Source organism: Phycodurus eques, chromosome 14 (assembly GCF_024500275.1).
Source record: "Phycodurus eques isolate BA_2022a chromosome 14, UOR_Pequ_1.1, whole genome shotgun sequence".
NCBI lineage: Eukaryota > Metazoa > Chordata > Actinopteri > Syngnathiformes > Syngnathidae > Phycodurus > Phycodurus eques.
Window position 1 is genome coordinate 24,790,275 of NC_084538.1, and position 22,458 is coordinate 24,812,732.

Consider the following 22,458-nt stretch of genomic DNA (forward strand, 5'->3'; position numbering starts at 1 on the left):
AGTCCCTGTGTTGTAAATGCACTCTGAAGGCACACTTGCCTCTTGCGGCAAGTGTTTGACGTATGTTATTCTGCCTTTCTTGAGCGTGTTTAATGACACCCCAGTTGGACTTGTAAAACTAAATGCACAACAAAATAATTACAGACATTATATATTTAAATACAATACACAGTTTGTTATAGAGATGGGCAGCCTAATGCTACCACAATGGAAAACCCTATTGACGGGTTAGCTAAAATTAGCATTAGCGCGCAGGAGGGATTTACCTTCAAATAACTAATACTCACATTAAAATGCCGTAGTGACACATACAGTTAAAAAAAAAAAATACTCTTAGACATATATTCATAAACTGTGAAAAACGAGTTTATTAAAGTTCTGAAGTGACTTTCTTCTTCTACTCTTTTTTAGCTTTGACAACACGTGTAGCTCCATGCGTGCATTACACAACACTGCCCCAAAGAGGCCAAGGCAAACTTCCACTTCCAGAGTTCAGTTGAGTTGAGTTCAGGCTCAGAGAAGCAGGTGGCGTTTCTGGGTGTTGTTGATTGATGGTTTTCGCTTTGCATGGTAGAGTTTTAACTTGCACTTGTAGATGTAGCGACACACTGTGTTAACTGACTGGTTTTCTGAAGTGTTTCTGAGCCCACGTGGCAATATTCTTTACACAATTTAATGCAGGAGGTATCGAAGGGCACATCCATTCAATGTTGCTTTTCAGCCTTGCCGCTTACGTGCAGAGATTTCTCCGGATTCTCTGAATCTTTTGAACATATTATGGACCGTAGATGATGAAATCCCTGAATTCCTTGTAATTGTACTTTCAGAAACATTCTTGAACTTTTGGACTATTTGCTCACCCAGTTGTTCACAAAATTGTGAACCTTGCTTGTGAACAGCTTTCCGGAGGTGCTCCTTTTTATGCATAACCAATCATGACACTCACCTGTTTACAATTAATGCCTGGATCAGACTACGAGACAAATTTGGTCTTTCTCGATTGCACTATGTCAGACTACCGGCATCAAATCGTACCGTTTCTCGGGAAGACAGTGGCAACACTACATGACATTTATTCCGATAGCACCGTATCCCGTCTTTTACGATCACTGGACTTAGCTTGTCAAATCAAACACTGTCGGAGAAGCGGAAACAGAAAATGTCACCGGTCAACGCGACGGGATACTCGTTACCATAGCGACGACAACAACAATGTGCCCCACCAATGTATTGTTTCTGTGCGTGCGAGTGAGTGTGGGGGGACAAACTGATGGTGTTCGTCAATGATGCTCGGGAGACAACGTTCCTTAAGGAGTTCTTGTACTTTTAATACGATATGGCTTGCAAGCAGGCAACAAAACGTTATGTAGCCTAGCAAGCTAGTGCTAGCACTAACGGTTGTATGTAAACATGCCGGCGTTCCGTCGAATCATGCCCTAAAGCAGGGGTGTCAAACTCATTTTTGTCACGGGCCACATCGTAGTTATGACTTCCCTCGGAGGGCCGCGCCAACTGCGAACCCATATAAATGAAAGATTACCTCGTATACTGTAATTACATACAGTATACACATTGATGAATAGCCAGTTTTGAAATCAGAAGCCTATCAAAGCATGTTTTTCAACTACAACCCTAATTCCAATGAAGTTGGGATGTTGTGTTAAACATAAATAAAAACAGAATACAATGATTTGCAAATCATATTCAACTTGTATTTAATAGAATACACTGTAAAGACAAGATATTAACGGTTCAAACTGATAAACTTTATTGGTTTTAGCAAATAATCATTAACTTAGAATTTTATGGCTGCAACATGTTCCAAAAAAGCTGGGACAGGGTCATACCACTGTGTTACATCACCTTTTCTTTTAACGACGTTCAATAAAGGTTTGGGAACTGAGGACACCAATTGTTGAAGCTATGTAGGGGGAATTCTTTCCCATTCTTGCTTGATGTACAGATTCAGCCGTTCAACAGTCCGGGGTTTCCATTGGGAGACAGGTCTGGACTACAGGCAGGCCAGTCAAGTACCCGCACTCTTTTACTATGAAGGCACGCTGTTGTAACACGTGCAGAATGTGGTTTGGCATTGTCTTGCTGAAATAAGCAGGGGCGTCCACACTTTTCCACTTTGCTGATATCAGTCCATCTTAGATGAGCTCGGGCACAGAGAAGCTGGTGGCGTTTCTGGGTGTTGTTGATAAATGGCTTTTGTTTTGCATAGTAGAGTTTTAAGTTGCACTTACGGATGTATCGCCGAACTGTATTTACTGACATTGGTTTTCTGAAGTGTTCCTGCGCCCATGCGGTGATATCCTTTACACATTGTCGAGTTTTGCTGCAGTGCTGCCTGAGGGATCGAAGGTCACAGGCATTTAATGTTGGTTTTCGGCCTTGCCGCTTACATGCAGTGATTTCTCCAGATTCTCTGAACATTTTGATGATATTGTGGACCGTAGATGATAAAATCCCTAAATTCCTTGCAATTGTACGTTGAGGAACATTGTCCTTAAACTGCTCGACTATTTTCTCACGTTCACAAAGAGGTGAACCTCGCCCCATCTTTGCTTGTGAATGACTGAGCAATTCAGGGAAGCTGAATAGATCCGTTGTGGTAAAGAAGGCGTTAAGCTGAAAGGCGAAGTTCTCGATTTACCGGTCGATCTACGTTCCTACCCTCACCTGTGGTCAAGAGCTGTGGGTCGTGACCGAAAGAACAAGATCCCGGATATAAGCGGCCGAAATGAGTTTCCTCCGCAGGGTGTCCGGGCTCTCCCTTAGAGATAGGGTGAGAAGCTCGGTCATCCGGAAGGATCTCACAGTCGAGCCTCCACATCGAGAGGAGCCAGATGAGTCGGCTGGGGCATCTGATTCGCCTCTCTGGTGAGGTGTTCCGGGTACGTCCCACCGGGAGGAGACCCAGGACACGCTGGAGAGACTACGTCCTTCGGCTAGCCTGGGAACGCCTCAGGATCCCCCCCGGAAGAGCTGGATGAAGTGGCTGGGGAGAAGGAAGTCTGGGTGTCCCTGCAAATGCTACTGCCCCCGCGACCCGACCTATGATAAGCGGTAGAAAATGGATAGATGGATGGATGAACATTAAATGTATTTGTAGTGTCTTCAATTAAATATAGGTTGAACATGATTTGCTAATCATTGTATTCTGTTTTTATTTATGTTTAACACAACGTCCCAACTTCATTGGAATTGGGGTTGTATAAATCACATATGACCCACTCTAGCTAATTGGGGTTGTATTACATTTCTTTTCAAAGGGGGATTGGTAACAAAAAAATGCTTGCAAATATCTCAGTGGTATTACACCAGAACACAATAAGCAATTTTGATTTGCTTCCGCGGGCCACATAAAATTATGTGGCGGGCTGGATCTGGCACCCGGGCCACCAGTTTGACACCTGTGCTTCGGGAAACATTGGTTTGTGCGCGTGAATAAATGTTGACAACGGCATGCAAATATGTAGACAACGGCTATTACGGGAGGGGATGTGCCGCTCACAGTACGCAATCTCATTGGTCGACGTCAAGGTGCATTGTCGGAGAGTTGTCGTTGATATGTCACACTATGGAAGTCAATCAAAGTTGCCTTTATTAAGACTTTATTAAATTTTGTTTTGCCCCTGTCCCAGCTTTTTATGGAAAGTGTTGCAGGGGATCAAATTCAAAATGAGAGAGTATTTTCATAAAACAATGTTCATCAGGTTAAACATTAAATATTAGACTTTACAGCGATTTTCATCGCCCTGATCGGGATCCACCGATAATTAGCGTTTTATGCTGATCGGGTTTGTCATAATCCGCCGATCCGATCAATGGGGAAAACCCCCTCCCCCCAAAAAAAAACATGTCGGCGGTGTGTGATAGACAACACGTTTGAGACAGACAACACGTAACGCCCGGATCAGGCTACAAGACAAATTTCAGACTACTGCAATAAAATCATGTTTTCATACCACCGCATCCCGTTTTTTATGATCATTGGGCTCTATCTTGTCAACTCAAATGCGACCGGATACACTCGTTACCGTGACGATGACAACAAGAGTGGATCGCGCCAACTGTATTAGAAGGACAAAATGGGGGAAAACGTGTGTCGGTGGTCACCGGTGCTCAGGACAGGAGAGGACGTTCGTTTAAGGCTTGCTTGAGGTGTGTTCCCGTACCTTTTAATACGATACGGCTCGCAAGCAGGCAACAAAACGTTATGTAGCATAGCAAGCTAGTGCTAGCACTAACGGTTGTAGGTAAACATGCCGCCGTTCTGTCGAATCATGCTTTAAAGTTTCCGTGTGGGTGAAGTAATTCAATTGCAGTAAGTTAGCACCTATTATTTCTGTCATGTTGTAATGTTGGCTTGACCTGACTGATTAGAATACACAATCTGACTAAAGCAGTGATTTCCAACCTAGATGGAGCCAAGGCACATATTTTACAATTGAAAAAAATCTCACGGCACACCAACAAACAAAAATGTCACAAAAAGTGGATACATGAATTACTGTATGTACTTCCTGCCATCTAATAGAAGACCATTCATTTGTTCTGTCTGTCACGATGCCTCGCTGGCATAAATAGATTTATTATTTATTGTAAATATAATTTTTTGGAGCAATTAAGTACACAAGTATATCCAGTAAATGAACAGGTCATTTAAATAGACACATTCGTCCAACTTGTGATCGGATCGGTGATGGGTGATCGTTTTTTTAAACGCGCTGATCAGTGATCGGCCCCAAAAATCCTGATTGTGTCAAGCATATTAAATAGCTCGTCTTTGTAGTGTATTCGATTGAATATAGGTTGAAAAGGATTTGCAAATCATTGTATTCTGTTTCTATTTACAGTGCTGTGAAAGTGTTGGACCCCTTCTCAAATTCTTATATTTTGTAGTTTCCCCACTTTTTTTAAGATAATCACAAATGTAAATAGACTAATATAACCCAAGTGACCTTAAAATGCTATTTTTCAATGGTGATTCATTTTATTACAAAACATTTTTACAAAAAAAAAAAACGATTCAAAGTTTCCCGGCCCTGTGTGGAAGAAGTAATGGCTCCCTAACCCTAATAACTTTTTGGGCCATCCTCAGCAGCGACAACTGAAATCAAGCGTTTTCTATAAGTGGCAATGAGTTTTTTTACATCTCTGTGCAGATATTTTGGCCCACTTTTCCTTGCAGAATTGTTTGAATTCAGCAAAAATTCATGGTTTTCCAGCATGAAGGTCCTTTTTAAGGTCATGCCACGACATTTCAATCTGATTCAAGTCTGGACTTCGACGAGGCCACTCCAAAACCTTCGGAAGAACCCAATCAGAAGTTGACATGCTGGTGTGTTTTGGATAGTTAGCCTGCTGCAGAACCCAAGTGCACTTCAGGTTGAGGTCACAAACTGATGGCTGAACTTTCTCCTTCAGGGTTTTCCGTTAAAGAGCAGAATTCATGGTTCCAGCAATCACAGCAAGTCGTCCAGTTCCTGAAGGAGCAAAGCAACCCAGGACCATCACACTACCACCACCATGTTTGACTGTTTCGTATGATGACTTTTTCTGTGAGATATTTACGCCAGATGTAAAGAGACACACCTTCCAAAAAGCAAATTTCTTCTCGTCAGTCCATATAATATTCTCCCAGAAGTCTTGGGAATCATTACGATTTTGTGGGTTTTTTTTGTTGTTGTTGCAAAAGTAAGACGAGCCTTTCTGTTCTTTTTGGTCAGCAGTGGTTTTGCCTTGGAACTCTGCCATGGTTGCCATTTTTGCCCAGTCTCTTTCTTATTGTTGTGCCATGAACACTGACCTTAACTAAGGCAAGGGAGGCCTGCAGTTCTTTAGATGCTGTCCCGGTTCCTTTGTGGCCTCCTAGATGAGTCATTGCTGTTCTCTTGGGGTAATCTTCGTTGGGCTGCCACTCCTGGAAAACTGTTCCTAAACTGATCCTAAAGCTTTAGAAATGTCTTTTATCACTCCTTCTAGACTGATAGATGTCAATTTTATTTTACTTTATTTCTCGATTGTTCTGGAATTTCTTTGGATGATGTCCTTTTTTTGCAGTTGTTTTAGATCTTTTGTCTGACTTGATTTTGTCGGGACAGATTCTGTTTCAGTGATTTCTTGATTGAACAGGTCTGGAGGTAATCAGGCTTGGGTGTGATCAGTGAAAATTAACCCAAAATTGTGATTAGCCGCAATTAATTCATTGTTTAACATGGGGGTAATTACTTTTTCACACAAGACCAGGTAACTTTGAATAGTTTTTTTTTTCTTAATAAATAAAATCACCATTTTAAAACAGCATTTTAAGTTCACGGGTTATATCTGTTAGATATTTACATTTGTTTGATGATCATGACATTAAAGTGGTGGAACTATGCAAAAATATAAGAATTTGAGGAGGGGGCCAACACTTTTTCACAGAACTGTACATGATACACAATGTCCTAACTTCATTGGAATTGGGATTTGTAAGTAATTTATATGCTTTGTTTCAAACAATTTAACTTATAACAAGTACACTGATACTATTGAGACAGATGATGCAGAATAGGTCTTAAACCTAAATATTGACTATTAACCAGAAGTTAAAATAATTTACTGTATTTTTATCATTGTGGTGAAAATGTACAGTACTTCCATCTTTGCTTCTGTATAATTTAGCAAACCAATAAAGGATTAATCAAAGCCTTCAGACCGCTTTTCAGTTTTCTCCAAAAAATAAAAATAAATCTAAAGCAGGTTTAAACACTCTTGACAGACTCTTTCATATCTGTAACAAATGCAAAATGTTGCTTCAGCTCCATTGACTCTGCCACAAGCCAGAACCGTTTGCTCTATTTGCTCTAAAGCAATTGTGGTCAATACAAACGGATAACAATAAAACATGCATTTTTTTTTCTTTTGCTGAGTAACAAGCTAAGTTAAAAAATAAATGTGCCAATTGAAACAAAATTAATGAACAGAATAACAAAACTTATTTTTGTGGGGAAAAAAAATATTTTCTTCCAGAATTACAAATGATTCAGCCCTTCCTTCAATACTAGTGGGCTCCTGTGTAAACGTGTGATAGAAAATACGGTTTTCAACAGGTGCTTGTAACGTTTGGTAAAAGTCAAAAGATTTCCAAGAACAGTTGTGGCGCCTCCTGTGTGAATGATCTGTATTATATGTGATTTTGTTTTTGTTAGAAAAGTTTGGGGAATGCTGTTATAACATGACTTTGCTCTAGGTGGGAAAAAACAAGATGCAACAAGGCATGCTTGGCTGAGTGTGGTCTGCACAGAGCAATGATATCATTAAACAGATCTACTTTCCCCACACCTCAGGACCGAGCACCGAACCTGGGGCGCCACCTGCAGCACAGGGCACCATTAAGCCCAGCGCTGCCACTGCCCACGTGCTAATTCTAAGCAAAGAAATGAATTAAACTCGCTTTTCTATGTTTTGGTTTCGACTTTATATTTTTTGAATCAAAATATATATTGCAATTGGAAACATTTCCATTCAACAAAATGTACAGTTCTTTGTTATTGTAAAATAGCTTGTAAAAATAGGCAGGAAATCCCAGCACGCTCTCGAAATATTAGAATTTGACCCTGTAACCTTTTATACTTTATTTAACATTGCAAAGTTGTACTACATACCAGCAGGACTTGAAGGATGGTGACAGCTGTTCTAATGTTTATTTTTCTACGGAAATGCAACTAATTTAATGGCAGCAAGACTGAAAACTTGAGTTATTGTGCTACAAGATTTGCAGTGATAACTGTAAAACTGTTTATTTTATGCCAGATTAAAAGCTAATAATGATAAAAGCTTGTCAAATTCATTCACTTAGAGGAGTAAGGCTAAAAGGCAAGATGGATAATGGTGTACAGTATATCTGTAATAACTGCTAAAAATATGTGTGTGCACGCGCGTATGCGTTCGTGTGGGGGGGGTGTTTTCTCTGAGGGGCCGTTAGACTCATTATTCTATATCTATCTGTGTAGATCTATAGTTATGTCTAAAACTATTTGTCACACACAAACGGTTGAAAGCCTCTCACAAACACAACTCAAACACTCATGCGCATGAGTCTTGCTCTGATAAAGACTACTCAAACACTCATAAACACTACTCAAACACTCTCATACACACAAGTCTTAGACAATAGAGGTTCGAGACATATAGATAAATTTTGACAAATATTTCTAGACTTATAAATATAAACACATAGATATAGATATATACATTTTGACAAATAGATTTAGACATAAATATAGATCTACACAGATAGATAGGTAGATAGGATAAGCAGTATATAAGTTGGATGGATACATTTATAGTGGGTTAAATAGTACATATTATTATTACTATATAGTAATGGGTTAAAGTTTGTATATATATATATATATATATATATAAAGTATTATGCTAAGAAGAGCACAAAATACTTCAAACTCAATAAGACATTCACCTCGATGTGAAGCAGTCTTCCAGTATGTACAAGGAAGTCGTCTGTGAAGTACTAAGTCTGTGAAGTACTAAGCCTCTATCTATCTATCTATCTATCTATCTATCTATCTATCTGTGTAGATCTATATTTATAAGTCTAGATGTGTATTTGTCTAAATCCATCTGTTTATCTATATTTATAAATCTTGATCTATTTGTCAAAATCTATCGATCTATCTACCTAGCTGTGTAGATCTATATTTATGTCTAAATCTATCTATCAATCTTAAAATAAATCTCCCAAGATATTTTTTTTTTCCACAAGCATGTATGCGTGCATTCGAGATGGTTAGGTGAAAGGATTTGAGTATATTTTATGAATGGATTTAAGGATGGTATGTGAATAGCGTTGACGTTTAGCCGAGCTTATTTGACCTGTGTGTGTGCAGACATTTGACGTTAATGTGAGTCTGTATTTGTATGATTTGAAAAGGAAGTGGTTTCAAAATAAAATATGGCATTGACCAACAGCCATAAAGTACAATAGTATGCCTAACTTAAGCAGTAGCGTTACATAGCATTATACTGTAAAGTACATACAGTACATATATATTTATAATGTATATATGTCGTATACTTGTTGACTATTGTGTTACGCTTTTCCTCATTGATTTAAAATGCCTGCTTTTAAATGTGTAAGTGCTGCAGGATATGATGGAATGGTCGGCCAATCAGAAACCGTGTCATGTATGACGTAGGGCTATGCTGGCTCGTCTATCAAGAGCGAGACGCCATTAACCGGACGCGGATGTTCCCGAATAAATGTGCCTTTCGGGCTAAAGCGCAAGTGGACGTGTGTTTACCCCTGGACTCAAGACAGAGTTTCAACACCGCTGCGTTACAATCTGAAATGTATACGGTTCGTTGCAGGCAGGATGGCCAGTGTACCTAATGAGGTGGCCAAAGGGAATTAAGTAATTTAATTGTGGTAGTGAAACTCGTGTCATAGATATGCACTACAGACTACACACACTCAGTCAAATATTTCATTACTTTTTTTAATATAGGTACATCTCAATAAATTTGAATATAGTTGAAAAGTGTTTCCTCAGTACTCAGTGATTAAACACTGAAGTACTTTTCCGAGGGCAAATTACAGCCTAATTTCTACATTAAAAATCACTTTATTTCTTGAATTAATTCACTATATCGTTTGACGTTATATTTTAGTTTCTCAATATGAGGGATTTTTTTTATTTGCTCTGTGCTATAATCATCCAAATTATACATATTTCAAATATGAAATACGTCACTCTGAGTGTGTGCAGTGTATCTCTATATTTTCACTTTTTGAATTGAACTAACCGAATAAAAGATTTACACAATTCACGTGTGAGCATAATCGACGTGTGCGTGAGCATGATTGACATAAACCCGTAAATGCCAGTGACATGCTCGCGTGAACCCATTTGAGGAGTGTTTGAGTAGTCTTTATGAGAGCAAGACTCGTGTGCATGAGAGTAATGTTAATGAGAGTGTGTGAGTCGTCCTTATGAGAGCAAGACTCGTGTGTATGAGTGCTTGAGTAGTGTTTATGAGTTTGAGTAGTCTTTATGAGCGCGAGACTCGTGCGTATGAGTGTTTGAGTAGTGCTTATGAGAATGTTTGAGTAGTCTTTGAGAGCAAGACTCGTGCGTATAAGAATGTTTGAGTAGTCTCAATGAGAGCAAGTCTCGTGCATATGAGATGGTTTGAGTAGTGTTTTTGAGAGTGTTTGAGTAGTCTTTATGAGAGCAAGACTTGTGTGTATGAGAGGGTTTGAGTTGTGTTTATGAGAGCCTTTCAGTAGTTTTTGTGTGTGTGAAAGCATTTGAATAGTAAGTGTGAGAGCTAATCCTGAATAATGTCCCTAACGGCCCCTCATAGTCTTCAGTGGTTGATGTTGAACAGCAGACTGGGAAAAGTCTTCAGGTCCATTTGTGGCAACAGCCACAAGCAGTAGAGTACCAGCCACAGTACAAACAGCAGATAAGGCTCCCAGCTCTCACTCCAGCTAAGCATACACACAAAACAAAAACATAAAATCAGAAAGTTGGACACACTTTGTATTCATGAATTGATTAACAGGTCTTCTAAGGAGTTTCCTCCATATGATACTAAAAAAAAAATTGGTTTGGGGAAACTGGTGAAAACTTTGGCTTTTGTATTCTGTTTTTAAGTACAGTGGTGCCTTGAGATACAAGTTTAATTCGTTCCGTCACCATGCCTTATCTCAAACCATATTTCCCCTTTAAAATGAATGGAAATGTAATTAATCCATTACAGTCACCCAATAAACACAATTTTCTTTTAGATTTTTAATCAAGAAAAGTAGCATTATATCTTAAAATATAGTCATAAAAACATAATAGAAGAGAAAGTAAACATTAACTGGCTTTACGACGTGTAATCAAGCCAAAAGTGTGCACACACACAGTCGTAGATTTGCATGCCGTCTGTCTCTCTGTATGTCGGTCTATAAAGTTCCGACTGTTTCGCACAGAAGATACAGTATGAGTGTTCTAGGTCCAGATACTAGACAGACAAAATACCAGCTTTCACAGGTTGTGTAAAAGAGTCTTAGGACAATAAAATCAGAATGAAAATAAGGAAGGAAGACACCATCTTGTTCCACTTTTCCAGGGTCATGTCACAGCGACAGCAGCCTCAGCAGAGAGGCACAAAAAGGGGTATTGGAGGAGGGTGTGTTCCAACTGCAGAACTACCAATCCAAAAGCACTGTCCATGTGATGTTGGAGAATTGTGCCAATTAAGACAGCCCTGATCTAGGGATTCCATCCACCCACCCCCTGCGCCCTACAACAAGGAGCATTTTAGCCACCTCTGCAATCTCAGCCAAACTGATAGAAGAGCCCAACTTGGAGTCCAAAGACTCTGCTTCTTCACTGGAAGGTGTGTCTGTGGAATTTATTAGGTTAAGGTTAGGTAAGTACTTTCCCCATCGACTCACAATGTCTCAAGTCAAGGGCTGCAGTGCCCCAACCCCACTATACACAAGGTTGATGGCGCATCACTTTCCGCCACTAGAATGTCCTTGAAGCCGTCCGGAAGTCATTCTTTATGGCCTTGCTGAATTCCTCCCATGTCTTGCCTTAGCCACCGCCGAAGCCTGCCGGTACCCATCAGCTGCCTGCAAGGACTCCATCTTGAGGGCATCTTTCACTGCCAGTGTCTACCAACGGGTTGGATGATCTAGTCGATTGCCTCAATAATGGAGGCGCACATTAGGGACCACTCGACATGATCACAAAGGTGATCATGGAACTGTGGCCTAAAGTCCCCTGGTGCCAAGTGCACAAATGGACACCATTATGCTTGACCATTGTGTTCGAACAATCAGTGACAGAAGTCTAATGACAAACTTGGTGAAGGACCAGATCTTACCAAAATTCGGAGTCCCCATTCCTATATTTTCTGGAGAATGCCGTCATGGTTGTCTGATTGTCCTGTGAGTAGATGAGGGAAAAAACAAACTGTTCTAAGTATGTAATAATGCAGTCAGGCTCAACAGAGGAGAGTGCAGTGTAAAGCCAACCATTGCATGAGAGAATTGAACTCTGTTCCGTTGACGTAGGACTGGAGGGATCATTATTTCGTTCTGACAGGGACTTTTAGGGCCAAGTCTGAAAGGAAAATTCAGATCAGTTGAGGCGGAGCTGTAAAAGCAACAGAATGCAGTATTACAATAACACACACGATTCAAATCATATGTACACTGAAAAAATGCAAAGTAGTTTTGTACTTATTTTCACTTGTTCTGGACTAGTAATGATTATTTTCTAACCATGTTTCCCCCACTGCCTAAAGACAGCAGTACCCATTACCCACTAGGTTATTTGTATGGTGCTTGGGCACATTTGACCTCTGAAGTCCAGATAGTGACTTTTGCTCACTTTGTGAGGACTGCACTCAAGCGTGGTACACTTCCCCAGCTCAAGCGCAATTGGATGAGGTGGGTCTGTGCCCCGCACAGGGAAATGTGTGCGTTTCATATAATGACGTATGACTGCTCTTCTCTCCTACCAGATAAGGATAACCATCACACTGAAAAAACAAAACAAAACTGAATGACTCGAACAAAGTGAGACTCAATGGGATAATACTGATATACAGTGGAACTTCGATAAAACATACCTCGATTTCATGGATATCGGATAAAACAGACCTTCGGGACTAAACAATGTGTCCAAAAATAGTTTCCATTTGTCATTTAAAATGCAGTTGCAAAAGTCTGTCAGTTACAGAATTGGCTGCTGGCGCTGTGGTGCAATGCAGGCAGAGAATGGGACTGACATATTTCTGGGTCACACATATACAATATGACTAGATCCAATTCCCAAAGATACGCCTCCAGTGCCTATGAAGCAGCCATGTTGAATGTGGGGCATTGACGTGGCGGCCATGTGATGATGGTTCTATCTATTGTCTATTCTTCATCGAGCGAGAGCGAGAGAGAGGCATGGCTCTGAGGAATACAAAACAAGAATTTGGGGTCTTGGTCATGCTATTTTTGGTACAGTAACTGTTTTTTTTTTTTGTCAATCCGTTCGCCTTTGGCAACAGATTTGGAACGCGGAAGCGCACAAACATTAGCTGGATGGCTGGGGGTTGACGGAGTGTCCCGATCGGACAGGTGGTCGGGGTGCACTCTCTCGCGCTCCTCTAAGAATCTTTTATTTTTATTTTTTCTTTGTGCTTCCCGGTACTAAATGTTCCATGGCCTTGTACCGGTCCACAGCCCAGTGGTTATAATGATGCTCATTTCAGCTCGTCTAACAGTGGAGCTTCAACAAGGGAGAATAGCTTGTTGCTACTTGGTAACTGGTACAAGCAGAGTGGTAAAAGCTACAATTTTAAAGATTTGTACATCTCATTCGTGCTCACGAGTGTGTAAAACTTAATTTTAGCAGAGGAGCTCTGCACTGACTGTTGTGGTGGCACTCAAACGGAAGAGAAAACAAAAACATTGCTAAATACACTATGGTACTTTTTGGTATGATGTGTAGTTTGTTTACAATGGCTTGCTTGTAAACCAAGTCGTATTATTTTAGCCGCATTCATTGATTACTTTATAGCAGTGATTCTCAAGTTTGGTATGTACCACCAGTGGTACGTGGGTTCTCTCGAGTGGTACATGAACGAATCACCGAATTAAATGCAATACAATCAACCACATTCGAATTAAGTTTGGAGCTATGCATACAGCCTGTTTAAAATTTGTGTTTAAATAGAGTATTTTTTTTTTTTTACTTTTCATGTCCAGTACATTTGTTTTACTTTTCAAGTATAGGACATTTTGGAAGAACAGTACATACATTTGCAGTTAATCCTGAATAACTGCTTGTTTTTAATATAATATGTTATGTTTAATATGTTATTTAAGTACAATTTTTATTTCACTTTTATGTGCAATTAATTTTAATTGAGTCATTATTTAAGTAGTTTTTTTTTTTTTTATTTTCACTATGGCTTAATATGAATAAAGGGCCTATTCTGTCAGCAGTTAAAAAGAATACTAAATAGAAAATCAACAACATTGTTCAATTGTCAATACTAGTTTTACTTGTGAAGTGTAAAATGATTTCCCAATGCAGAAAGAACAGAAATAGGAATGAAAATGCTGTTCATAAAACTGTATTCAAATAAAATGTATCCTTTTGTTGAATGCGAAATGAAACATGAATAAGATACAGTATTAGTTGTTTATTCAAATATACCAAAGTCTGTAATACCTCATCCCCACTCTTTATGGTATGCTCTCTCGATTCTCACAAGGTCAGTCTTCATTTATCTCATCTACATATTGCACTTGTCCAGTACATTTAAGGAAATATCACAGCAGAGTGCAAGAGAGCCAAGTCCAAAAAAACCTCCATTGCCATAACACTAGTTTACCCCTGGGTGAACTAACTTTCGAAATCTACCAGGAATCCAAGAATAGAAAGCCTACCTCATAGTGTTTTCACAGGAAGAGCCTCGGCTATCTTGCTGAGCCTCACTGAGATCACTGCAGTCAGGTGGAAAAACACTGCCTATGAGTCCTCTGATTTGCCCCAAAGGCAACTGGCACTGTTCTTTTTGTTCAGATGTGCTTAAAGTCTTATATTTGATGGCAGTCTTCACCTAATAAGAGCAAAACAAAAAGAGGGGTTGTGTGAGTGCCGAGCAAACAGAATAAGGACACAATGTGAGCCTGCGTTAAATACACCGTTCCTATGATAAAACAAACATGTTATCGGCATATCTGTGAGGAAAAAGATGTGTCTTATACATGCCGGTGTGTTCAAAGGAAACAAACCTCTCCAGGGGCTTTTATGTCGGAGTACTATTCAGTATTTGGTTTAAACAATTTGGGCCCAGGTGCAGCTAATCCCATCAATGACCTACCTGCCTATGGTCAAAAGTGCAAGCACACAGAAATAAATACCAGAGGAGAAACAGCTTGGCCTTGTTCACGCCGCAAATCAATATTTGTTCATCAAATCGGACTTCGGTCATTTGTAAGTGACCAGACCAGATTTGTTGCGTTGCAGCCGTATGTGACACATATTGGTCATTGTCATATAATCAGGTCAATAATGGTAAAGACACTTGTAAAAATAAATAAACAAATAAATAAACTAGAATTCAACTTTTTGTTTTATTTTTTATGCCATTTTAGGAATTTAATTGGGTAATGTCTCCCATGTTCAAACAGCCACAGTAAAGTGTCATTTTCAAAAAATTATTGACGATTTAAAATCCATCCATCCATTTTCCGTACCAGTTATCCTCACTCGGGCCGTGGGGGTTCTGGAGCCTATCCCAGTTGACTCTGGGCGGGAAGGCGGGTACACCCTGAACCGGTCGCCAGCCAATCGCAGGGCACATACAGTATAAACAAACAACCGTTCGCACTCACATTCACACCTATGGGCAATTTAGTGTCTCCAATTAACTTACCATGCATGTTTCTGGAATGTGGGACGCAGGCACGGCGAGAACATCCAAACCCTACACAGGCAAGGCTGGATTTGAACCCAGGTCCTCAGAGGCAGATGTGATAACCAGTCATCTACCGTGCCACCCACGATTTAAAATTTGAGAATTTTGTCATCTTTGTTGAACATATACAAAAAAACTAAACAAGTCAACACAAAATAATTATGACAAAATATAGTCTATATACGCCTTTATTAGATTATTAAAAATATGGGGGGGAGGGGGGGGGGGGAAACAAAGTTGTGAAACAACAAAACAAATAAAGTCAAGGACTTTGAACTTTTAGGGAAAAATGTCAAATGTATGGAAATGTTTTTGACTGTTTGATTTAGATGCGAACAGCGACAGAAGCTTTCTGACAAAAACTATGTGAAGGGCAAGTTACTGATAACTGTGTATCACCTGTGGTCTAATCTATCAGAGTTGGCCAAAGGGTGGATGTCAGGCTGCGGTCGCGAGCTGGGTTCCACAGTGGCCTCCACAAATCAATCACCCTTTGGCAAAGATCTAGAAGAGTGCAATCTGGAAAAAGACCAAGAACACAACCGTCTCCTGCGACCCACAGCACGGCGCTTCACACACAGCACTCCTCCTTTCCGACCACAAGAGTAGCTGCCTCCCTCCCACACCGCCTGGCCTTGCGGAATGTTCTTGACAACTAATGGACACAAAGCATCGCTGAACCAGATTTGAGGAGGTTGAGGCCGGATACTGAACAGGTATCAGGGTTTAGAAGATGCTTCCATTGTGGAATGAAGGGGCAATGGATGAATATTGGATCAGAGACTGTCTGAAGAAGACAGATAGACGGGAACGACATTTGCACTCATGGTGGCGATCGTGGTGGGGGACCCAGTTCGTCCGAACTCTGGCTGACTCAGACAGAGCGGCGCATTACTGGTGATATACAGACACAGACACACATGCATTCAACATTGCTGTTTCCTTTTGTTATTTTTTGCAATGAAGACATGCTTGGCACTGACAACACTGGTTTGCTTAGGCTAGTTATTTACTGTTACCACCAGACATTCATTTACACACTTATGGAGTTAATGTATGCAACTATGAAGTATAATTGATAGATCCCTTTGAATTAGAAATATGTCCTCCCATCCCAACAACCGTGACTAATGGAAATAAGAATACTGAACTACCTGAAATGTAGAATCATGACTTGTAATCATCTGAGGACCTATTCCCCGCGTACATGTTTGGTCTGGGACCGAAGGCGTAGCAATTTGGAACTGCTTGAACAAATCTACAGTGGGCTGGGGATTGTGTAACTTGGCCTGGGGCCTAAGAGACGGTAATCGGGAACTCACCCGAAGTGGAGGACGGTTACTTGTCATTTTTCAAGGTTTTGAGAAACTATTCACTAGTGGACATTTGGTCTTAGAAAAATAATTAAAATGCATTCATTGATGACAGAGAAATTGAAATGATCCAAGGTTTATTATTTTTTGGGATTAGATAAATCAAAATTCTGCTCAAACTCATGGTTAATTCCACTGGTATGAATAAATGATTCATACAAATGTGAAAAGCAAAATGTTAACTACTTACTGTGAGGGGTGAGAATATCAGTTTTGTGAAAATGAGAGTTAACATTTTGTTTGAAACAATGTTTGTTTCAAATGCTGTCAAATGATCAAAGTAAATGTATTTATATAGCACATTTTATACATTACAAATGTAACACCAAGTGCTTTACAGATGAGAAAAGCTTTAAAGGTATTTGAGACCGAAGACGAGACTATCTGACTGACAAGACGTGTGTTCAACCTTCCATCCATCCATTCATTTTCTGAGCCGCTTCTCCTCACGAGGTTCGCGGGAGTGCTGGAGCCTATCCCAGCTATCTTCGGGCAGGAGGCGGGGTACACCCTCAACTGTTTGCCAGCCAATCGCAGGGCACATATAAACAAACAACCATTCGCACTCACATTCACACCTACGGGCAATATTAGAGTCTTCCATCAACCTACCACGCATGTTTTTGGGATGTGGGAGGAAACCCGAGCGCCCGGAGAAAACCCACGCAAGCACGGGGAGAACATGCAACTGTGAGGCAGACGCTCTAACCAGTCGTCACCATGCACCCGTATGTACAGGTATGTGTGTGGTGTTTGCGAGACGCATGCTGGAATCTTGGCCAAGTGTTTTGGATGAAAGTGCGTTGTTTGACTGATTATAGGAAGATATGTTGTTGCTGATGGAAGGAGGTTTTCACTCAAAATCTCACGATACATGGCCCCATTCATTCTTTCCTTTACACGGATTAGTCATCCTGGTGCCTTTGCAGAAAAACAGCCCCAATGCATGATGTTTCCACCCCCATGCTTCACAGTAGGTATGGTGTTCTTTGGATTCAACTTGGCATTATTTCTCCTCCAAACACGACAAGTAGAGTTTTTACCAAAAAGTTCTACTTTGGTTTCATCTGACCATTCTCCCAATCCTCTTCTGGATCATCCAAATACTCTCTAGCAAACTTCAGACGGGCCTGGACATATACTGGCTTAAGCAGGGGGACACGCCTGGCACTGCAGGATTTGAGTCACTGGTAGTAGTGTGTTACTGATAGTAGCCTTTGTTACTTTTGGTCCCAGCTCTCTGCAGGTCATTCACTAGGTCCCCCTGTGTGGCTCTGGGATTTTTGCTCACCGTTCTTGTGATCATTTTGACCCCACGAGGTGAGAGATCTTGCGTGGAGCCCCAGATCGAGGGAGATTATAAGTGGTCTTGTATGTCTTCCATTTTCTAATAATTGCTCCCATAGTTGATTTCCTCACACCAAGCTGCTTACCTATTGCAGATTCAGTCTTCCCAGCCTGGTGCAGGTCTACAATTTTGTTTCTGGAGTCCTTTGACAGCTCTTTGGACTTGGTCAGAGTGGCTTTTATACTGATAACGAGTTCGAACAGGTGCCATTAATACAGGTAACGAGTGGAGGACAGAGGAGCGTCTTAAAGAAGTTACAAGGCTGTGAGAGCCAGAAATCTTCCTTGTTTGTAGGTGACCAAATACTTATTTTCCACCATAATTTGCTAATAAATTCTTGAAAAATAAGACTGTGATTTTCTGGATTTCTTTTGTCCTCATTTTGTCTCTCCTAGGTGAGGTATACCTATGATGGAAATTGCAGGCCTCACTCATCTTTTTAGGTGGGAGAACTTGCACAATTGGTGGCTGACGAAATACTTTTTTGCCCCACTGTATCTGTGTGTGTGTTATTGCTTATGTAATGCGTTATGAGCTGTTGCTGTGGGGGGGAAATATGTTGTGGGAAAATGTTTTTTTTAATTTTTAAGATTGGTGATTAACTTGTGTGACACTGTGATATTGTAGATCAAGAGTTTTGTTTTTTCTGAAATAGTGAGAATGAGGCCCAGATACCTGAAAGGGTGGAGCCTACTGATAACAAGACAAATTCCATTTGGGGGGGAAGAGAAAAGGAGGCTACTCAAAATCTTAGAATAGTGCAACTCAACGTTCACACAAAATAATATTGACTGAATTGAGTTATTAGATTGGGATAATTATCAGTGTACATTCAAACTTAAATATAGTACAATTTTAACAATTTCAACATGAACAGATATTTAATCCTTAAAAGGATTGTTATATGCTGCACCCTGTATTTCATTATGGCATTCTGTGAGGATTTTAAAAAAAATTCTTTTTAGAGGACACTCAGTTAATATTGGCATTTGTTTTTGTCTTTTTTCATCAAGTCATGACTTTGCGCAGCTGTGTGTGTTTTTTTTAATGTTGTGTTGTCTGTGTGCTTATGCGCAGCTGTGGCTTTTTCTATGCACATTTCTCTGGCGGAGCAAACTTCAGCGCAATAAGCGTACATCTGATGTGTGCCCTGCAGCCCTCACTCTCGGGCTTCCTGATTCATCCAATCCCTTTGTTCAGTTTGTGGACGAGCGTCACGGGAACATGACTTCCGTCTTGCTTCAGCGTGTTGGCGACCTCCTTCGCCCAGCGGGGTACTTCTCGTCAACTTGATCCGGTGGCTCGGCGCCTTCCTGCGTGCCTTTGCGCGGTTGGCCGCCTGTGAACAGGCCGTTCTCGTCGCACGTGGCTGCATGGGGGTATTCGCCACTGACTTTGCGCGTTCCTCAATGTGTAAATTCTATCTTACAGGAGCATCACTCCTCTCACCTGTATGCTGTGTGTTAGCTCTGCTACAACACCGAACTGTTGGGCCTCCCCCATGTGACAGTTCAGCGTTGCAATCCTACCGGAAGGTAAATCTGTCGCAATCTACACGGACTCTCGTTATGCCTTCGGGGTGGTTCATCTTTTTTAAATCTGACAGTAAACCTATTCTTCACCATGACGAGGTTGTCACTCTCCTCGACGCCATCCTCCTCCCTTCTGTTATCGCTGTCTGCAAATGTACAGCACACACCAACATGTCTGAGCCTGTCTCTCGGGGGGAATGCACGGGCGGATGCTGCAGCCAAGGCTGTATCACTCCAACTCCCTTCCATCTCTCCTGTCCTCACTCACCGCCTCCCTCGCACGCACCTCTTCTTCTCACTGACCTTCACTCACTGTCTAGTCCCACTGAATCCACTTTGTGGCGACAGTGTGGTATGTCTTTTGTGGATGGTCTATGGATGGGCCCGAAAGGTAAGCCACAGCTCTCTCATCATGTTTTTTCAAAATGTTTTTATACATAATTGACACTTGAGATCGACCTTGTGTCTAAAGGGGGGATTTTTGTTGTAGAATTGATACCTTGTGAAGGCAAAAAAAGTCTAGTTATGGTTGGCATGTTTTCAAAATGGATTGAAGTATTCCCGGCAAAGCATGCATCTGCATGCACGGTGGCAAAAGCACTATTGACTGAAATTATTCCTAGATGCGGAATTCCTGAAAAACTTTCCTCCGATAATGGCACACAATTCCTAAATGAAGTGATGACCCAGCTTTCAGATGGACTACAAATTGACCTAAGCACACATTGTTGCTACCACCCTCAATCTGGTGGTGCAGTATAGAAAGAAAATGGGAATTTGAAAGCCAAATTAAGTAAAATGTTGTGAAGACACAAAATAAAATTCGATGAAGTGCCTACCAATTGTGTTGCTGTACATGAGAATGCGTGTGTGTCGTAGGCACAATTTGTCCAAATGTTGGATTGAATCCTCCAGGCTTGCCAATGCACACACATCTTTGCGAAGACAACGTGATAAGGCATTGCACGTCTTTGACTAATTTGCTCTTCCCAGCGCTGCCCGGTGTGGCTGATGGACCACTCCACGGCATCAAACCTGGTGACTTCGTGTTGATGAAGAACTTCCGGCGAAAGACGTGGAGACTTCAGCGCTGGCCTGGGCCCTTTCAAGTCCTCTTGGTCACTCATATGGCTGTGTAAGTTGCTGAAAGAGCTACATGGGTTCAAGCATCACACTGCAAGACATTCCCAAGGCCTCCTGTGGTCCCAACTCCGTCACCTTTAGCAATGGATGCCCGGGAAGTTCAGCATCTCCAGGGGTTTTCAAGCCCCTCCTCTGTGGTTTAGCATTAATTGCAATAATTATTGTGTTCAATATGTGTATTGATGCTCCCACTGTGACAGTTGACACTATTTCATATCTTGTGAGACGTGACACCTATGACGTGCGTCTTTTGTTACATGCGATTGCCACCACCTCTGCTATTTTCACTTCCTACAGTATGAATGTTTGGTTTCTTTACGCCCTTCAAGTGGCACGCTCGAACTGCTATGTTTGTTATTTCGTGCCGCATGCTGCTGTCAACCCACATATAGTGCCTTCCCCACGTCCCAATTCGTCATAACTCTTTCCTCGCACCTTAACTTCTTTTATCTGCCCACAGCACCTTATCCAAACCGTCCTTGAGGTTCTTGAGTCTTGCTGGTTCACTGGACTCAGTTGGCAGGCTTGGCTCTATCGTATTGCCCTTGTTTTCTGTGCCGCTCTTCTTGTGTATGGTTGGCTCTGCGGTTGGCTCTGCATGCGTGGGGCCCCCATTGACCCTCAAACACTTTCCTCTCCGACTTGTGACCGACGCTTTCTTCTTTTTTCTTTTTTCCTCGTGCTGACTGTTTGGATGATATGACTGACCCGGACTTGGATTCTTCGGTCTAGGTTTTTGTTTTTTTTTAAATTTCTTGTGAGATTGACATACGAACTGTTTATGAAGTATTTTCTTAAACCTACGTTATGATTTGCAACCTTTTTTGAGGTTGTGTGTTTAATAGATGTTACCCCCTTTCATATCATTGTTTCCTACTTTTTCATTTTGTTTGATTGATTGATGAATTGATTATCAAAAGGGGGATTTGTTGTGGCAAAATGACAAAATATAGTCAATATACTCTTATTATATTATCCCATGGTTTTGTGTGATTTTATTACTTCAATAGTCCTTTGTTCTTGTGTGGCCTTAACTGAGGAGTGCGCTTCCTTTCTCTCATCCTGTCTTCCACCTGCCTTTTCTCTAAAGGACAAGATGTGAATAGGTCTCAATTTTCTCATTTCCCTCCCATCTCCATCCATCTTCTACCGCTTATCCGAGGTCGGGTTGCGGGGGCAGTAGCTTTAGCAGGACGCCCAGACTTCCCGTTCCCCAGCCACTTCATCCATCTCTTCCGGGGGGATCCAGAGGTGTTCCCAGGCCAGCCGAAGGATGAAGTCTCTCCAGCGTGTCCTGGGTCGTCCCCGGGGTCTCCTCCCGGTGGGACTTGCCCGGAACACCTCAGCGGGGAGGCGTCCGGGAGGCATCCGAATCAGATGCCCCAGCCACCTCATCTGGCTCCTCTCGATGTGAAGGAGCAACCGCTCTACTCTGAGATCCTCCCGGATGACCGAGCTTCTCACCCTCCCATCTTTTCAGTTTAATTAGGCATTGCTTTTCCGTGTGTCTCAGAGACAGGCAGAGACACGAAGCAACTATAACCTCTTGACTTGCTCTCTCTTTGCA

At 41.3% G+C, this 22,458-nt stretch overlaps 1 protein-coding gene across 2 annotated transcripts in view; it reads right to left on the minus strand.

Annotated features, from left to right (window-relative positions):
• Nucleotides 1-22,458, minus strand: part of LOC133412371 (interaptin-like) — a 79,153-nt gene continuing 56,695 nt past the window's right edge. The window contains exons 10-13 of one of the 2 annotated variants that reach the window (XM_061695487.1): nucleotides 14,462-14,634; nucleotides 12,047-12,134; nucleotides 11,896-11,957; nucleotides 1-10,504 (exon numbers count right to left, since the gene is read on the minus strand). In XM_061695487.1, coding sequence (XP_061551471.1) covers nucleotides 10,381-10,504; nucleotides 11,896-11,957; nucleotides 12,047-12,134; nucleotides 14,462-14,634 — 447 coding nt within the window. In that variant the 3' untranslated portion in view covers nucleotides 1-10,380. Of the gene's footprint in view, nucleotides 10,505-11,895; nucleotides 11,958-12,046; nucleotides 12,168-14,461; nucleotides 14,635-22,458 lie in introns of both variants that reach the window. The other variant, XM_061695486.1, reaches the window with a different exon arrangement.